The 16,620-nt window shown below is 46.4% G+C and overlaps 1 protein-coding gene across 1 annotated transcript in view; it reads left to right on the top strand.

The window, feature by feature from the left end:
- lmbrd1 (LMBR1 domain containing 1) overlaps window positions 1-16,620 on the top strand; it is a 92,687-nt gene that overhangs the window by 22,518 nt on the left and 53,549 nt on the right. The window contains exons 4-6 of the mRNA XM_061228822.1: window positions 3,100-3,197; window positions 5,610-5,677; window positions 12,086-12,174. Coding sequence (XP_061084806.1) covers window positions 3,100-3,197; window positions 5,610-5,677; window positions 12,086-12,174 — 255 coding nt within the window. The remainder of the gene's footprint in view (window positions 1-3,099; window positions 3,198-5,609; window positions 5,678-12,085; window positions 12,175-16,620) is intronic.

Here is a 16,620-nt window from a genome sequence, read left to right as displayed (position 1 = left end):
CTCTTTCAGTGGACTCTGATTGGACTGGGCTTCATGCTTCATGCCCATATGAGGGTCCCCTTCCCCCAACTGTGCTGTCAAAAAACTTCACTTCTGCGGTGTCAAAATCTCCACAATCCCACGGGTGACGTCACAGACACAGGTGCTTGTTTTACGAGTCTGTGGGCAGCTCCCTTGTTCTGGGACTGTGTTGCTGGGGCCTGTCCTCTGTTTGATGGTCTCTTTGAAGGCCTGGTCCTCAGGCTTCAATAGACTGTTCTGGTCCTGGTTGATGGTCTCTTTGAAGGCCTGGTCCTTGACAGACCTGCGGGTCTTTCAGTTGCTCTTTTGGGACCTGTAATTTTTGATAACTCCACTGGAGGTTTGGAGAGGCAGGGAGCCCTCTTGTTCTTGTGGGGCTTCTGTCCGTTCACCATCCGACCCCCGACCCCTGGCTCACAGTGCTCAAGGTGCAATGGGTTAAACAGGCAAGAGAGACAAGGGTTCTGGGGGCTCGCTATCTATAAAAATATAATCCTTTTCCGTTTTCATTGTTACTCTCATGATTTTTTTAATTTCCCAATTAATTCAACTTAGTCCTGGACTAAATTGAATTTTGACTGGAGAATCTAAATGGTAACTGCATTTATATAGTACTTTTATCCAAAGCACTTTACAATTAATGCCTCTCATTCACCTATTCATACGCCAACGCCGATTGGCTGCCATGCAAGGCACCAAGCTTCTCGGGAGCAATTAGGGGTTAGGTGTCACTTCGACACGCCCGGGGCGGGGATGAAACCGGCAACCCCCCGACTGCCAGACGACTGCTCTTACCTCCTATGTTGCTCCCATCTCCATTAATCCATTAAAATAGAAATTGGTCTACGACTAGGCTTAATTGTGTCTGAGAAACTGGCCCGTTGTCATGAATTGGTGACGAATGCTGTTTAATGTCTGTATTACCCAATGCAGTTCTTCTGAGCCAGAAACTACTCACGGTAACAGGATTCAGAAAAATGTACCTGACATAAGTTTTTTTAAATAAACATGGGTTTCCAGAGCGTTTAAATATACTTGTAAGCAGGCAGCATAATTCCGCTGCGCGCTGTAAATAACAGCAAAGCCCTGGGTTTTAATACGGTCTTAAGAGGCATTAGGCTTGAAGCGAGAAGCGTGGAGTAGCTCGGTGCAAGCCACTAAGGCGTACAAAGTGTTCTGGGACCAGCCTGTTCTCACACGTGGAAACGCCAGCTCCGTGCGTGAGGTCGTGCGTGAGGCCGCGCGCACGGTCCCTGAAGACCCTCAGGTGAAGTTCAGACGGTCTCCCGCGCGCCCGCGAAAAGCCGGGAAGGGTGCATTGTTTTTCCGGGGGTTTCCATTGATGATGCGGTCGGTGTCCTGGCGATCGAAAACGCCGCCGTCATTAACAATGGCCCCCCGTGGCCCGCTAAAGGCCCAGCTCACCAGTGCACACTGTGTGAGCCTGTGTCTCTGCACACTGTGTGTGCCTCTGTATCTGCACACTGTGTGAGCCTGTGTCTCTGCACACTGTGTGACCCTGTGTACCTGCACACTATGTGAGCCTGTGTCTCTGCGCACTGTGTGACCCTGTGTACCTGCACACTATGTCTCTGCACACTGTATCTGCACACTGTGTCTGCACACTGTGTCTGCACACTGTGTCTGCACACTGTATCTGCACACTGTGTCTGCACTCTGTGTACCTGCACTCTGTGTCTGCACTCTGTGTATCTGCACACTGTGTGAGATATGCATCCGTTGAGTCTGTGCTGGGGTTCGTGAGCAGTGAGGCACGTGGCAGTTCAGTGTTAACCCTTTCAGCTGCGGCCGCACTGGACGCCCCTGTTGGGCTGGCAGACGCACTGCGCTGTACCTGGCTCAGTCTTATCTAGCCCGCTCTGATAAAGCTGTTTTAGGCTTTCTTTTGCTGTTGCTAGGCAACGGCGCTACGCTCATGTCAATCACTTGCTTGGAGCCGCGCGCCGTCTTTAACCGCGTTAGCTGAGTAATTTCATCTGAAAATGACTTCCCATCGACATCGATCGTGGCAGTTATGTGTGGCCATGCCTTAGACTCTGTCATGGTAGTTAGCTGGCAGCTCTGTTGAACCGGACCCACCAAACATCTGCAACAGTGATGAGACGACTCCGGGGTGCTGGAGTTTCAAAGACAAAGCCATTTCTGAAACTGGCAAACAAGAATGAAAAGTAAAAATTTGGAAACATAACACGATCGGATGGGAGAGGCTAATGAGGTCTACCTGGGAGTTGAGTCTTCGCTGTTTCATAAGAAGCTGATGTGTGGCTCACACTGTTCAGTGAAGCAGCCTGCTGAAGACACGTCTGTTTCTCACACTGGAGACTCTGATGTACCCGTCCTCTTGTGCAGTTGTGCATCTGGGCCTCCCACGTCTCTCTGTCCTGGTCAGATCCAGTTTGCTCTCTTCTTTCAAGACAGTAGTGCACACCTTTGTATGAAATCTTCAGAGTCTTGGTAATCTCAATCATGGAATAGCCTTCATCTATCAACACAACAATTGACTGATGAGTTTTTAGAGTTAATGAGTTTCTTTTTGGCTAATTTTCTACCAAAATTGAACTTTAGGAATGACTGTTCTAGATAGTAAAGCAACTTGAAAGAAATATTTTTTTTGAGCTTCATTAAACAGCTAAATTGTTTTCAACTGCGCTTAATATCATGGGAGTGGTATCAAATTAGCACATTAGCCCAGCCTGATTACTTAAGGATGAGGTAACAGTGTGTTGGCTGCTGAAAACTGGGCTTTACTGTCATATGTAATGATTGAATAAAAAACTGTCATTTCGAACAGTAATAGCAATTTGCAACATTAGCAATCTCTCGGTTGTATTTTGTGGGATGGTGTTTTGGTATGATTTCATGCAGCCTTAGTGAATAAAAGTATCATTTTCTTTCAGAAACATAAAGAAATGCCTCAGTGAAATGCCTGACTGCGAAACGGTCCTGTTTGAAGCAAGGATTGCAGTGGCAGTGAGGGGCTCTGAGGTGTGCAAGGAGTGTCCTCATGATTGATCTCTCTCTCTCTCTCTCTCTCTCTCTCTCCTTTCATCCCCTCAGCTCTGTACATCATCATCCTGTTCTGTGTATTCTTCTGGATTCCCTTTGTGTATTTCTTCTACGAGGAGAGGGATGATGACAACGTCAACAAGTGCTCGGTGAGAGGACTGACTGCCTTCTGTGAGAGCACTGGTGTGACTCACTGTCTTCCACCTTACACACACACACACACACACACACACACACACACACACACACTCACACACACACACACACACACACACTCACACACACACTCACACACACTCACACACACACACACACTCACACACACACACACACACACACACACACACACACACACACACACACACACTCACACTCACACACAGACACTCATACACACACACACACACCTGTTACACAGGATGACTCACATACACACACACTCACACCCTCACACACACCTGTTACACAGGATGACACACTCACACACACACACACACACACACACACACTCACACACAGACACTCATACACACACACACACACACACACCTGTTACACAGGATGACTCACATACACACACACTCACACACTCACACACACTCACACACACCTGTTACACAGGATGACACACATACACACACACTCACACACACACTTACACACACACACACACACACACACACACACACACACCTGTTACACAGGATGACACACACACACACACACACACACACTCACACACACCTCACACAGGATGACACACTCACACACTCACACACTCACACACACACACACACGCACACACACACACTCACACACTCACACACAGCTGTTACATAGGATGACTCACATATACACACACACACACACACACACTCACACTCACACACACACCTGTTAAACAGGATGACGCACACACACACACACATACACACTCATACACACACACACACACACACACACACACACCTGTTACACAGGATGACACACACACACACACATACACACTCACACACACACACACACACACACACACACACACACACACACACACACACACACACACCTGTTACCACCACTACGCTTTGGGTGGCCTGTAGCGTAGTGGTTAAGGTAAATGACTGGGACACGCAAGGTTGGTGGTTCTAATCCCGGTGTAGCCACGATAAGATCCGCACAGCCGTTGGGCCCTTGAGCAAGGCCTTTAACCCTGCATTGCTCCAGGGGAGGATTGTCTCCTGCTTAGTCTAATCAACTGTACGTCGCTCTGGATAAGAGTGTCTGCCAAATGCCAATAATGTAATGTAATGTTACCCAGGATGACACACACGCACACCTGTTGCACAGGATGACACACGCACAGCCTCACACCTGAGGCTCAGAGGGCTGGGGTGTATTGTTGGTGAATGAGATTTGGCGGTTGTAAATAAACAATCCCACCCACATACACTGCATCACACATCTGCTCTCCCTCTCTGCTCTGCAAAGGGCAGCTTGTGCAGGGTGATCAATATGTGCTCATGGTTCCCCTGCTTTGTATCTCATTTCACCTGAGTGCTCAATAACACTGATCCACCTCTGGGGAACATTTTAGACATTGTATGTAGTTCCATATGACTCCATGTGTTTATATAACGCATGGGCACACACACGCACGCACGCACGCACACTCACACACACTCACACACACACACACTCACACATACACTCACACATACACATACACACACACACACACACACACACACTCACACACACACACACACACACACACACACACACACACACACACACACACACACACACACACACACACACACACACACACACACACACACTCACACACACACACACACACAGACAGCTAGACTGATTTGACTTTTTCTTTGGTTTTGAGCTGACTGAAGCACTTTCTCTGGCAGTGGCCCGAATAGCTTCCATAAAGAGTCTCCTGTCTGAGTGAACAAACGCTGTGCTGCTCTCAGACTATGCTGCTCTCAGACTGTGCTACTCCCAGACTGCTGCTCCCTGAAACTGTGCTGCTCTCAGACTGTGCTACTCCCAGACTGCTGCTCCCTGAAACTGTGCTGCTCTCAGACCGCTACTCCCAGACTGCTGCTCTCAGAGACTGTGCTGCTCTCAGACTGTGCTACTCCCAGACTGCTGCTCTCAGAGACTGTGCTGCTCTCAGACTGTGCTACTCCCAGACTGCTGCTCTCAGAGACTGTGCTGCTCTCAGACTGTGCTACTCCCAGACTTCTGCTCTCAGGGACTGTGCTGCTCTCAGACTGTGCTACTCTCAGACTGCTGCTCTCAGAGACTGTGTGGCTCTCAGACTCTGCTGCTCCCAGACTGTGCTACTCCCAGACTGCTGCTCTCAGAGACTATGCTGCTCTCAGACTGTGCTACTCCCAGACTGTGTGGCTCTCAGACTGTGCTACTCCCAGACTGCTGCTCTCAGAGACTGTGTGGCTCACACGCTGTGTATGAGATTACTCCCTCTGATAAATGTGATTGTATTATGTCAGTAATTAAATCCACTCTGATTTCTCACATTACAGCAGGTGAAGAATGCACTGAAGTACACAGTGGGCTTCCTGGTCGTGTGTTCAGCGCTGCTCCTGATTGGGTGAGTAATCGGTCACCTAGGCAGCAGAACGTGTTGGGCTCTTCCAGGAAAGCCTGTCTCTCCTCTTTCCGTCGACACCTGTTGTTCACTTGCCGGCAAGCCCCAGTCAGCCACGGAACTTTCCGGAATCTCCGCGCATGGGGAGCCCCCTCCGAAAGGAAATGGTGGGACAGGCCGGAGCGAGGAAGGAAGAGGGGGTTCAGAATTGTGGGAACCTCCGGAGCTTCGGGCCGAATACAGATGAGTTTGGCTTCTGAGCCGGCCCTTTGTTTCCCCACGCGTGCCACGTCTCCCTGGAGCTCAGCGGCCTCTAACACACCGGGAGGTGTGTGTGTGTGTGTGTGTGTGTGTGTGTGTGTGTGTGGGTGTGTGTGTGTGTGTGTGTGTGTGTGTGTGTGTGTGCTGGTATCTAACTCAGTGCCAGGGAGGGCTGTGTGTGCTGGTCTCTAACTCAGTGCCAGGGAGGGCTGTGTTTGTGTGCTGGTCTGTCAGAGAGACCAGCACACAAACACACAGCCCTCCCTGGCACTGAGAGACCAGCACACTGCTCGAGACCACTGTGGAGGCCGGTCTACAGGGGGAAGCAGACCTTCGGTGAGGAAGCTACTGAAGCACTGTTGCATAAGGAGGTTGTGTATAAGGACTGATTACAGTTGATTGGTGGATGCATGTTAATGTCGCACAGTAAGAGGCCCCGTTTATGCGTCTGCATGCTGTTTCCCCACACGACTGCACTCCGTGGTGCCTGCTATCCAGCAGCTCTCCTTTCGATTGGAATTCTGTTTACATTCAGGGGCATACAAACCCAGTCCTTTGTGTTTATAATGGACTACAGAATGAAGACTTGTGGGTACGGGAGCCAGTAACCCCTGACCTTATAGTAACCGGTGGAATTCTGAGGTGTGACTGTAAGGGCAATGCGCTTGAGACACGAGGAGGGCGGCTTGCGGTCAGTTGTCTGTCGGGGAGTTTTGTTTTGTTTCCTGGCTTTGTGGCGGTCTGGAGTGCAGCTAGCTATAGCGTCCCCTACCAACCCAACCCCCCTCTGTTTAAGTTCTGAGTAAGACAACTCCAGGCCTAAATCCAGTGATACATGGACCGGCTGATTTTCCATTTAACCCTGCGTTTACACTTGGTATAAACATAGCCGGAGTTTACACTATCTGTGTTGAGTGTCAGAGACTTGCTACAAACATAGCTGGAGTTTACATTATTTGTGTCGAGCATCAGGGACTTGCTATAAACATTGCCGGAGTTTGCACTGTTTGTGTTGAGCGTCAGAGACTTGGGATAAACATAGTTTACATTGTTTGTGTTGAGCACAAGAGACTTGGTATGAACATATTTACACTGTTTGTGTTGAGCGTCAGAGACTTGGGATAAACATAGTTTACATTGTTTGTGTTGAGCATAAGAGACTTGGTATAAACATAGTTTGCATTGTTTGTGTTGAGCTTCAGGGACTTGGTATAAACATAGTTTACACTGTTTGTGTTGAGCGTCAGAGACTTGGTATAAACATAGTTTACATTGTTTGTGTTGAGCACAAGAGACTTGGTATACACATAATGGCTTCCTTTTTGCCGTGGTGAGGGTAGTAGCTCGGAGGTCTGGCTGGTGTAAATTAACGTTAACGCTCTCAGCCGCTAAATGGGGGCATGGGAGGAAGAATAGCGGAGGTCACGGCATGCGTCACCCCGACCAGCGCAACGAAGCGCCAGAGCTCTTCTGCGACAGAAGCAATTCGGTCTCCGTTTTCGCATTTGGAATTGGATCACTCGCTCCTTTGTCTGAGACACCATTCCTCTTACGGCACTGTGTCCCAGCCTTTTGTCCCTGGTTCTGTTTTTACCTTGGAATACCCGTGTGCCACGTGACAGTCCTGACACAGTGGATGCGCAGCCTTTTGTGTGCTGGATGTGAGTCCGTGTTAGAAATGGAACTGGCAGTGAAGACTAACGGGGTCGTGACCTCTAATCTCTCCCGGTCCTGCGGGATGACTCTGTACATCTGGCTGGTGCTGCATAACCTCCTAAAACCTGCAAAATGTCCTAAAACCTGCAAAATGTCCTAAAACCTGTGTAATGTCCTAAAACCTGTGTAATGTCCTAAAACCTACATAACGTCCTAAAACCTGTGTAATGTCCTAAAACCTGTGTAATGTCCTAAAACCTGCATAACGTCCTAAAACCTGTGTAAGTCCTAAAACCTGCATAACGTCCTAAAATATTAAATACATAAATAGTAAAGTAGTAAGTATATATTGATAAATAAATAAATAAATAGATGAATAATACATTTGTAGGTCTATGAATACGTTAATTAATTGAAAGTAAATACATATATGCATACCTAAGTAAATATACTGATAAGTAATTAAATAAATTAATAGATAAATGCACTTTCTTCCTCTCTTCTCTGTACCTTTAAAAGACTGTGCCAGTGGTGTGTCAAAACGTTTAAATCAAGCACACAGATTTGGATGGATATTAAAAGTAACACACGAGTGAATCGATAGTTACTGCAAAATGAATACGTATCGAATAACTGCAAACCAGCACAAATTAATGACCTGGGCCGTCTGTTTTCAGTGTGCTTGGGTTGGAACTAAAATATGAGTGCTCTAGGGGAGACAGCCTTAGGAGCTCCTCTGTACCCATCGAACCATCTTCAACACTCAGACATTAAGTGACAGTGCAGGCACTCTGTCCTCTTCAGGTACAGATTAATGATACCTATATGGTACATATAGCTAGCTAAGGATACAGTGTCATGTACTTATATGGTACATATAGCTAGCTAAGAATACAGTGTCATGTACCTAAATGGTACATATAGCTAGCTAAGGATACAGTGTTATGTACCTATATGGTACATATAGCTAGCTAAGGATACAGTGTTATGTACCTATATGCTACATATAGCTAGCTAAGGATACAGTGTTATGTACCTATATGGTACATATAGCTAGCTAAGGATACAGTGTTATGTACCTATATGGTACATATAGCTAGCTAAGGATACAGTGTCGTGTACGTATATGGTACATATAGCTAGCTAAGGATACAGTGTCATGTACCTATATGCTACATATAGCTAGCTAAGGATACAGTGTTATGTACCTATATGGTACATATAGCTAGCTAAGGATACAGTGTTATGTACCTATATGGTACATATAGCTAGCTAAGGATACAGTGTCATGTACCTATATGGCACCGCCCAGGCACTCTTCATACCTTTGGTTCTGTACCATACAGATAATAACCAATGTGCATCTCAGGTAGGGGGTGAGGTTTCAGGGGTGAGGTAGGGAGATGGGGTTTAGGGGTGAGGTTTTAGGGGTGAGGTAGGGAGATGGGGTTTAGCGGTGAGGGTTTAGGGGTGAGGTAGGGAGATGGGGATTAGGGGTGAGGTAGGGAGATGGGGTTTAGGGGTGAGGTTTTAGGGGTGAGGTAGGGAGATGGGGTTTAGGGGTGAGGTTTTATGGGGTGAGGTAGGGAGATGGGGTTTAGCGGTGAGGGTTTAGGGGTGAGGTAGGGAGATGGGGTTTAGGGGTGAGGTAGGGAGATGGGGTTTAGGGGTGAGGTAGGGAGATGGGGTTTAGGGGTGAGGCCAGGGGTCTAGACCAGGGATCCAGGCAGATACTGGGGCTGAAAGAGCTCCATAGGTTCCTGAGAAGAAAATGGAGGAAAAGTATTTTCTATTTGTAGAATATAATGTTCCAGCGGAGAAAGTGTAGGCTATATATTGTGTCATGAATACTTTGAGATTTTTGGCTTGAGATGCTTTTTGAGATTTTTGGCTGGAGATGCATTTTTGCGTTAAGCAGTTTTAATGTTCTGTTTATTAATTGCAGGCATTACTGGTAAGTACCTTAAGCTGGCAGATACTGCACATATTTCCCATCCTATTTCTTGCTTCATTGACACTGGTTTTCATTGTGGTAAGTAAATATTTTAAGTGCTGGAAAGACACCAAAATTATTTTTTTCCTAATTATTTCCACTAGAATCAGTTTGTGGAAGATATGATTGGGTCTTGTACTTTGCCAAATAAGGTAATCAGAAATCTGTGGTGCCTTTTAAGAAAGAGCTAGAGACAGCCGTTCCATTGGCCTGTTCACCTGTACAACACGCAGGTTAGGCCCGCCCACCAGCTTCCTCTTGCATTCTCATTGGTTGTCCATGTTCGCTCTTGTCCTATCATAATGTCCTGGTTTGATGGACATAGATCCAGTCGGTAATGAGTCAGTCATGTAGGCGGGGCCTTCCGGGGGGAGCGCAAACTGCGTCTGTCATTGTTCTGAATAGGGAGCCATCACAGATGGCTATTTTTGTATTTTAATGAATAATAATGTCAGCAAATTGCATTCAGTCTAGCAGAGGAATTTTGGTAGGAATAAACTAGACAGGCCTCGGGTGCTGTCCCCATGTGGTTACACAGTGGATAGATGATCCAACTCTATCACTCCCTGGCATCGTCTTCCATCTTATGAAATCCCAGATCAACTATGTTATGATCTATAACTAGCTGACTAACTAGTCTAACTAACCTAACTACCTAGTTAATTATAATCTTTCAATTATAATATTCACATTTTAACATGACATTGCAGAAGCAAGGTTCACAATTTCATTTTATAGGCTAATGCCGTTAGCTGTTGTTAGCCACGGGCTTCTTGGCAATTAATTGAAGTGCAAATCTGGGTTTTAAACAGTAGCTTTCTGGAATTTTGAAAATAGCTATGATGTTAATATATGACTACATTTTCTGCTCGTTTAAAGACTTCTAACTGACTGCTTCGTTCATTTCTTATGGAAACTCCACCAAACTTTCCCCCTTGGGGAGTGAGCCTGGAGACATTAAATTTTTGTGGGCTTGTCCTGCTCAGTAGATTACTGCATTTCTCGACCTACAGGCCTACCTATAGCAGTATAAACTAACCCTGCTTGCTAAGCCCTGTGTTTGATTGATGTGTTTCTCAGTACAGCAGTATAAACTAACCCTGCTTGATAAGCAACGTGTCAACAATCCCTGGACACCGCTATGCAGGAAGCATAACAAATGCCCTGGTAATCGGCGTTTCGAGTGAACAAGATGGCACTCGCCAATCCATTTAATTAAAGTCCAAAAGTAATTGAAGAACAAGGCCTTCAGGACAATCAAACTAATGAAACAAAATAATTAGTGTTTGGAAGTTGTCCTTGGATTGGAAAACCTTGCCATTTTTGTTTTTCGGTTAATAAGAACGATTTCAATACAGCTATACTGTTTTTCTCCAACCTCTGAAGTTTTGAGGTTGTAAGGGGAGTAGTTTGTCACTTTGTCACTGTCATATTAATTCGGGAAGAATACAGGGTACAGGCTATCAGGATAGTGGATATTGGTTACAATGCTGTGCCATTACATTGGAGGTTGCAGAAACGGGCAAATTAAATGCATTTGTTGAATTATTTTCCAAAATCAGAATGCGCACTGTGGCTTCCTACCGTTCTGCACCACGGGCGTTTTTTATTTTTAAATGAGATGGATTAAAGTTTTAAGTGCTTCCTCTGCCCAGATTTTATTTAGAGGATGAAATCAATGGGATTTATGAAAAACAGAAAGTTATCCAGCCTTTTTTATTAGTGATTTAGTGGATTTAAATGTGAGAGAAGTGTCAGTTGCATCGATTGTTGGTTAGCCCTTGGCTGTGCAGGGGTTTTGTTTCAAAGCTAAAGGTTTAAATTTGTAATTGATTAAAGATGTTTTCTAAGCAACTGCCCTGCCACTTGAAATTCTGTACCCTATTTACAAGCTCTCTAACCTGGTTCTACCTGCCTTGTCACATTTTGTTTCTGTCTTTGTGAAAAGAAAAGTAGTAGAACATGACGGATATGTAAATGTTTTCGCTTCATTTATGGGAAAAAAAAAGTTTGACCCCCAAATAAATCATCACAAAGAATACCTCGAGGCAAGGTCATGATTTCAGTGAATGATCTGCTGATCCTCCATGCTGCTCTCAGCATCCTTCTTTCTGCTGATTGGCTGGGCTGAAGTTTTCCGCATTGATCATTGGCAGTTTTGTGTGCCTGTAGGCAGTCTGTAGCCTAGTGGTTAAGGTACATGACTGGGAAGGTTGATGGTTCAAGCCTTTATGTCACCATGATAAGATCTGCAGGATTGTCGCCTGCTTAGTCTAATCAACAATAAGTCACTTTGTAAAACTGCGTCAGCTAAATAACTGTTATGTAATATAATGTGTCGGCCTAGTCGTTGTCCAGCTCCAGGGTTAGAGGGAGGTATCTTGGAGAAGGGAAGTTGACCTTGTTTCCGTGTGGTAATGTGTGGGCCTAGTCTTTGTCCAGCTCCAGGGTTAGAGGGAGGAACTTGCTGAAGCGAACTTGATCTTGTTTCTGTGTTCCAGGGCCTTCGTTCCCCTAGAGGCTCCGCCCAATCAGAACTCCACGCAGTGGGAGAAGGTGCAGTACCTGTTCGAGGAGCTCGGAAGCAGTCGTAAGTACCGCGCCGGCGACCACGGACGAGACACCGCGGCTTGAGCCGTTTGCTCATGCTAGCGCATCGTTAGCATGCTCGTGCTAACGCGTCATTAGCATGCTCAGGCTAGCGCGTCATTAGCATGCTCAGGACACAAGCATCTCGTAAGCCTTTTATTATAGTGGATGAGCCGTGCTTTCGTTTTTTGAGACCACTGTCACAGGCATTTTATCGTTGTGGGAATAGTTGTTTTGGAGGTTATTTCGGGTGAGGAGAGGCTGTTACGTGGCCTGAGGGAGCCATTAGCTTAGCGTAGCCTGTGGCTACTATGCGCAGGACTCTAGCATCACACGGCCTGTTCATCATGGAGGGAGGCGGTGTGCTGTGCAGGTTATTTGGGGTGAGGCTCGTCTGTGGAGCTGACGTTGCGGCTCGCAGTGGTGACATTACCCCGTCATCGGTGTAACTGTGGGTCATCGCCATCACGCCCAGCGGGGTCTGTGCGTGTGCAGTTCACCATCACGCCCAGCGGGGTGTGTGCGTCTGCAGTTCACCATCACGCCCAGCGGGGTCTGTGCCTCTGCAGTTCACCATCACGCCCAGCGGGGTCTGTGCCTCTGCAGTTCACCATCACGCCCAGCGGGGTCTGTGCGTCTGCAGTTCACCATCACGCCCAGCGGGGTGTGTGCGTCTGCAGTTCACCATCACGCCCAGTGGGGTCTGTGCGTCTGCAGTTCACCATCACGCCCAGCGGGGTGTGTGCCTCTGCAGTTCACCATCACGCCCAGTGGGGTCTGTGCGTCTGCAGTTCACCATCACGCCCAGTGGGGTCTGTGCGTCTGCAGTTCACCATCACGCCCAGCGGGGTGTGTGCGTCTGCAGTTCACCATCACGCCCAGAGGGGTCTGTGCCTCTGCAGTTCACCATCACGCCCAGCGGGGTCTGTGCGTCTGCAGTTGGCGGGAGTCCGCTGCCTGCGCCTCCGTTTATTGGTTATTTCTGTGTTCGCCCTCGTTTATGCGAGGGGCCAGCGCTCGAGGGCGTCCTTCCACCCCGAGACGTTTCGCCGTGTCCGTGTCTATTCCCACGTGGCCTCATATCCAAGAAGGCTTATTGCTCCTCGGCATCATGGCCCGGGCGGACCTCCAGGAGCCCCCTCATGGACAGATCTCCCCTCCCCGGCGTCTGGCGACGAGTGCGGACAGGCCATCTGTCACGGCCCTGCCACCGACCCCCCCCACAGCGCTCTCCCTATTGGCCCGTTACTGGCACCCTGTCCTGCGCTGTCCTTTCTGCGCCGGGCCCTGCTCCACCCCCCCGGGCCCTGAGGGCCAAACGCCGAGGAGGAACTGGAGAGCTCCTTTTCCCCCCCTTGTCCTCCTCTGCTTCTGTGTCCATATGGAAGGGAAGGTTAATTAGACAACATCCAGTTGTTCTCCACTAACTCCGCCGCCCACCTCAGCCAGGCAGCTGCTCAGCTTTTCCCCTTTTTTGGATAACGGCCACGAGTCGAAGCTGCATAAGGCTGAAAAACTGAACCTCCTCAGATGATGACCCCTAACAAGCGCACACACTAAAGATTTTGAACTTGCTCCGTAACCTTTTCATAAAAAAAGCCTAGGGACGAGAGTTGGAAACTAGCAATAGCTCTAATCTCTGTATGCAGAACATCAGCTACATGAACCTGCTGTAAACTGGCAGTAATGATGCTGTGCTGTGCATTGAATAAAATAAAGAAATAAATAATAAATGCTGTGCACACTAAGATAAACCTGCTCACTGTTAAGCAACTTGCACTATGCCCCCTCAGGCACTCTACACTAAACCGGCTTTGAAGCTAAACCCACTCGTACGCTACGCACGCTAATGTATTACACCGCATTTTTATTTATTTAACAGACACTTTTTATCTGGAGCAGTGTACGGTGTAATGTGGCAAACCCACTCCTGAGATAGCCCTCTCGCCCAATTAAGGGTCACTGAAGCTCCAAGTGTATTAACACCCTGTCTGAATGGCAAGCAGGTGACAAAACTGGCTAAGTCCATAAAAACAGAGTCAAAGGTTGCCGGGAAACAGAAGCTGGTAAACATAATTTGCTTTAGTGAAATGTTTATGTTCTGTTGCCTTATTTCCCAGCAGGGCCGTCATGTTTGTTTACAGTGTGTTATTAGAGCACTTGTTGCAGAGTGATAGTTATGCTACTGTATGTGTGATGTGGTTTGCTAAATACCGTTTGTGCGTTCTTTTGCTTTGGCATCCTGGTAACGGTCATCGCTTCTTGCAAGTGTGTGTGTGTCTGTGTCTGTGTGTGGGCACAGCCATGTGTTTGTGTCTCTTTGAGTGTGTGTGTGTGTCTGTGTGTCTGTGTGTCTGTGTGTCTTCGTGTGTCTTCGTGTGTCTTCGTGTGTCGTTGTGGGTCGTTGTGTGTCCTTGTGTCTTTGTGGGTCTTTGTGTGTGTCATACCCCGAGGCTCCTAAAGACTCAAACTCGTATTGACAGTTTGATATCGGTGTTAGTGATAAAATAAGGAGAAAGGGGTTTCTGAAATGCGTCACTACATCTCTGCTATGTCAGAGGGCTGTCATTTGTCCACAAAAATGCCTTTCTTTAAAAATGTAACCATTCAAATGTTTTTTTGTCTTTATGGGGTGGGGGGCAGGGACAAATGTTCCCATTTTGGGGCAGATTCTCACAGAACTAATTTATTTATTTTATTTTTATTTTGCAAGTCAAACAGGGTCTCATTCCACAAACATGTACAACCAATTTACTGAAATCCTTCCACAGAGCATGCAATTAGTTTTGATTGGTCACAATTACCAAAGAAACCACCTTGTTAAATGAGATTTTTGACAAAAGAAGAAGAAGCAATTGCGCCCTGTGTTTGCTCCAAGAATGTGTAGATAAATGGAAAATTACATTTTCATCTTGGTGAGTGCTTTTTAAATGAGATCCTTTTAATCATCTCACCCCTCATTTTTTCCTTTTTCTGGAATAAAGATGCTTGGTATTAAAATATGATACCTTTAACTTCGGCTATTTTTCAAAAGGTATTTCTGTCATCCTCACCTGTCACATAGACACACAGAATCTTCTTCTGTTGGAGAAATTGCTTTGCATTTCACCTATTCTCCACATTCAGGCAGAAGCTGGTAATTGAAGATTTAATTTGTTTTATTCACCTTGTTGCTATAGTGCACTGATCTGTGCAGCGTGTGTTTTTTAGAGGTGCCCATAAAAGGGTTCGCTGACATCAGGATTTGGGGTGAGCCCAGAGTTAACTGCAGAACACACTTCTATTTATGCCAAAATTATATTAAAAATGTTGAAATAATGACAGATTCAAATGATTCACTATAAAGTATGCAGACAAACTGTGGGGGATTAATTACAATGTGTTTAAAGGTACGATTTTTTGTATTAATAGGTAAGATTTAGTTGTAAACATTGTTACAAGACCATTGTAGTAAATCCCTTCCTATTGTTGAAAAAGGCTCACTGACATGTTGACTCACCCTTTGCCTGTGTTTATAGTCCTTAAATTTGACACACCGACACTCGTTATACAGTTGACGCGTTTCACAGAGAAGTGGGAGGGGTAAACAGTGGTGTGGTTTGAGGGTGGTTTGTTGCTGAAATCTACAGGCGTGGTTCCTCTACCTTAAAGCAGTGAAGGTTACAGACACAGACAACAGTCACTGAGGACATTAATGGAAGACCATGCCAAACCCCAGTGCTTTCCTCACAAAATGCTCAAGACCTGAAGACAGCCAATTTTCCAAAAGACCAGTGATGAAAAGTAGAACGCCAGACCAAGGTGCAGGAATTAGATGCTAACTTCCAATTCAAACCAAAAATCCAGGTCTGTTGCAAAGTATAGGATCTTATAGATGGATGTCAGCTTGAGGTCTGATTGGGACTGACACACACACACACACACACACACACACACTGGAGTTCCTTCTGCTTATCTACTGTATCTGCAGCCAACTGTGAGCTGGTCCTGTTGAATTTCCCATTAGTTCCCTGACACAACGTATTTATAGATAAAAAATGTGATCTAGAGCATGGTTACCCTTTAAAGAAGTTTATGAAGAAAATCTCTCAGCAAACTATAGAAAAGCTTCATGTCACTGCTTGCACACACACACACACACACACACACACACACACACACACACACAGACACACACACACACACACACTTCCCTTTTTAATTATTACGGGTCTAGTTTATCCCCGCTTTTATCGATTGGTGCTATAATCCTGTGCTTTTCCAGGTGACACAAGAATAGCGGTATTCTCTTCTTTGGCTGTGTCCTGTGCGTGTTTCTCTTGATTTCCCTCAGTGAAGCAGGTCTAGCCTACAGGCTCTGATAATCCTTATCTACTCATTTGATAATCTTTATCCACTACTGACATTCCCCCACTGAAATAATCAAAATGGCTTCCTCTGCCATTTG

Source organism: Conger conger, chromosome 18, assembly GCF_963514075.1.
Source record: "Conger conger chromosome 18, fConCon1.1, whole genome shotgun sequence".
NCBI lineage: Eukaryota > Metazoa > Chordata > Actinopteri > Anguilliformes > Congridae > Conger > Conger conger.
This window is presented reverse-complemented; position numbering and strand designations above follow the sequence as displayed.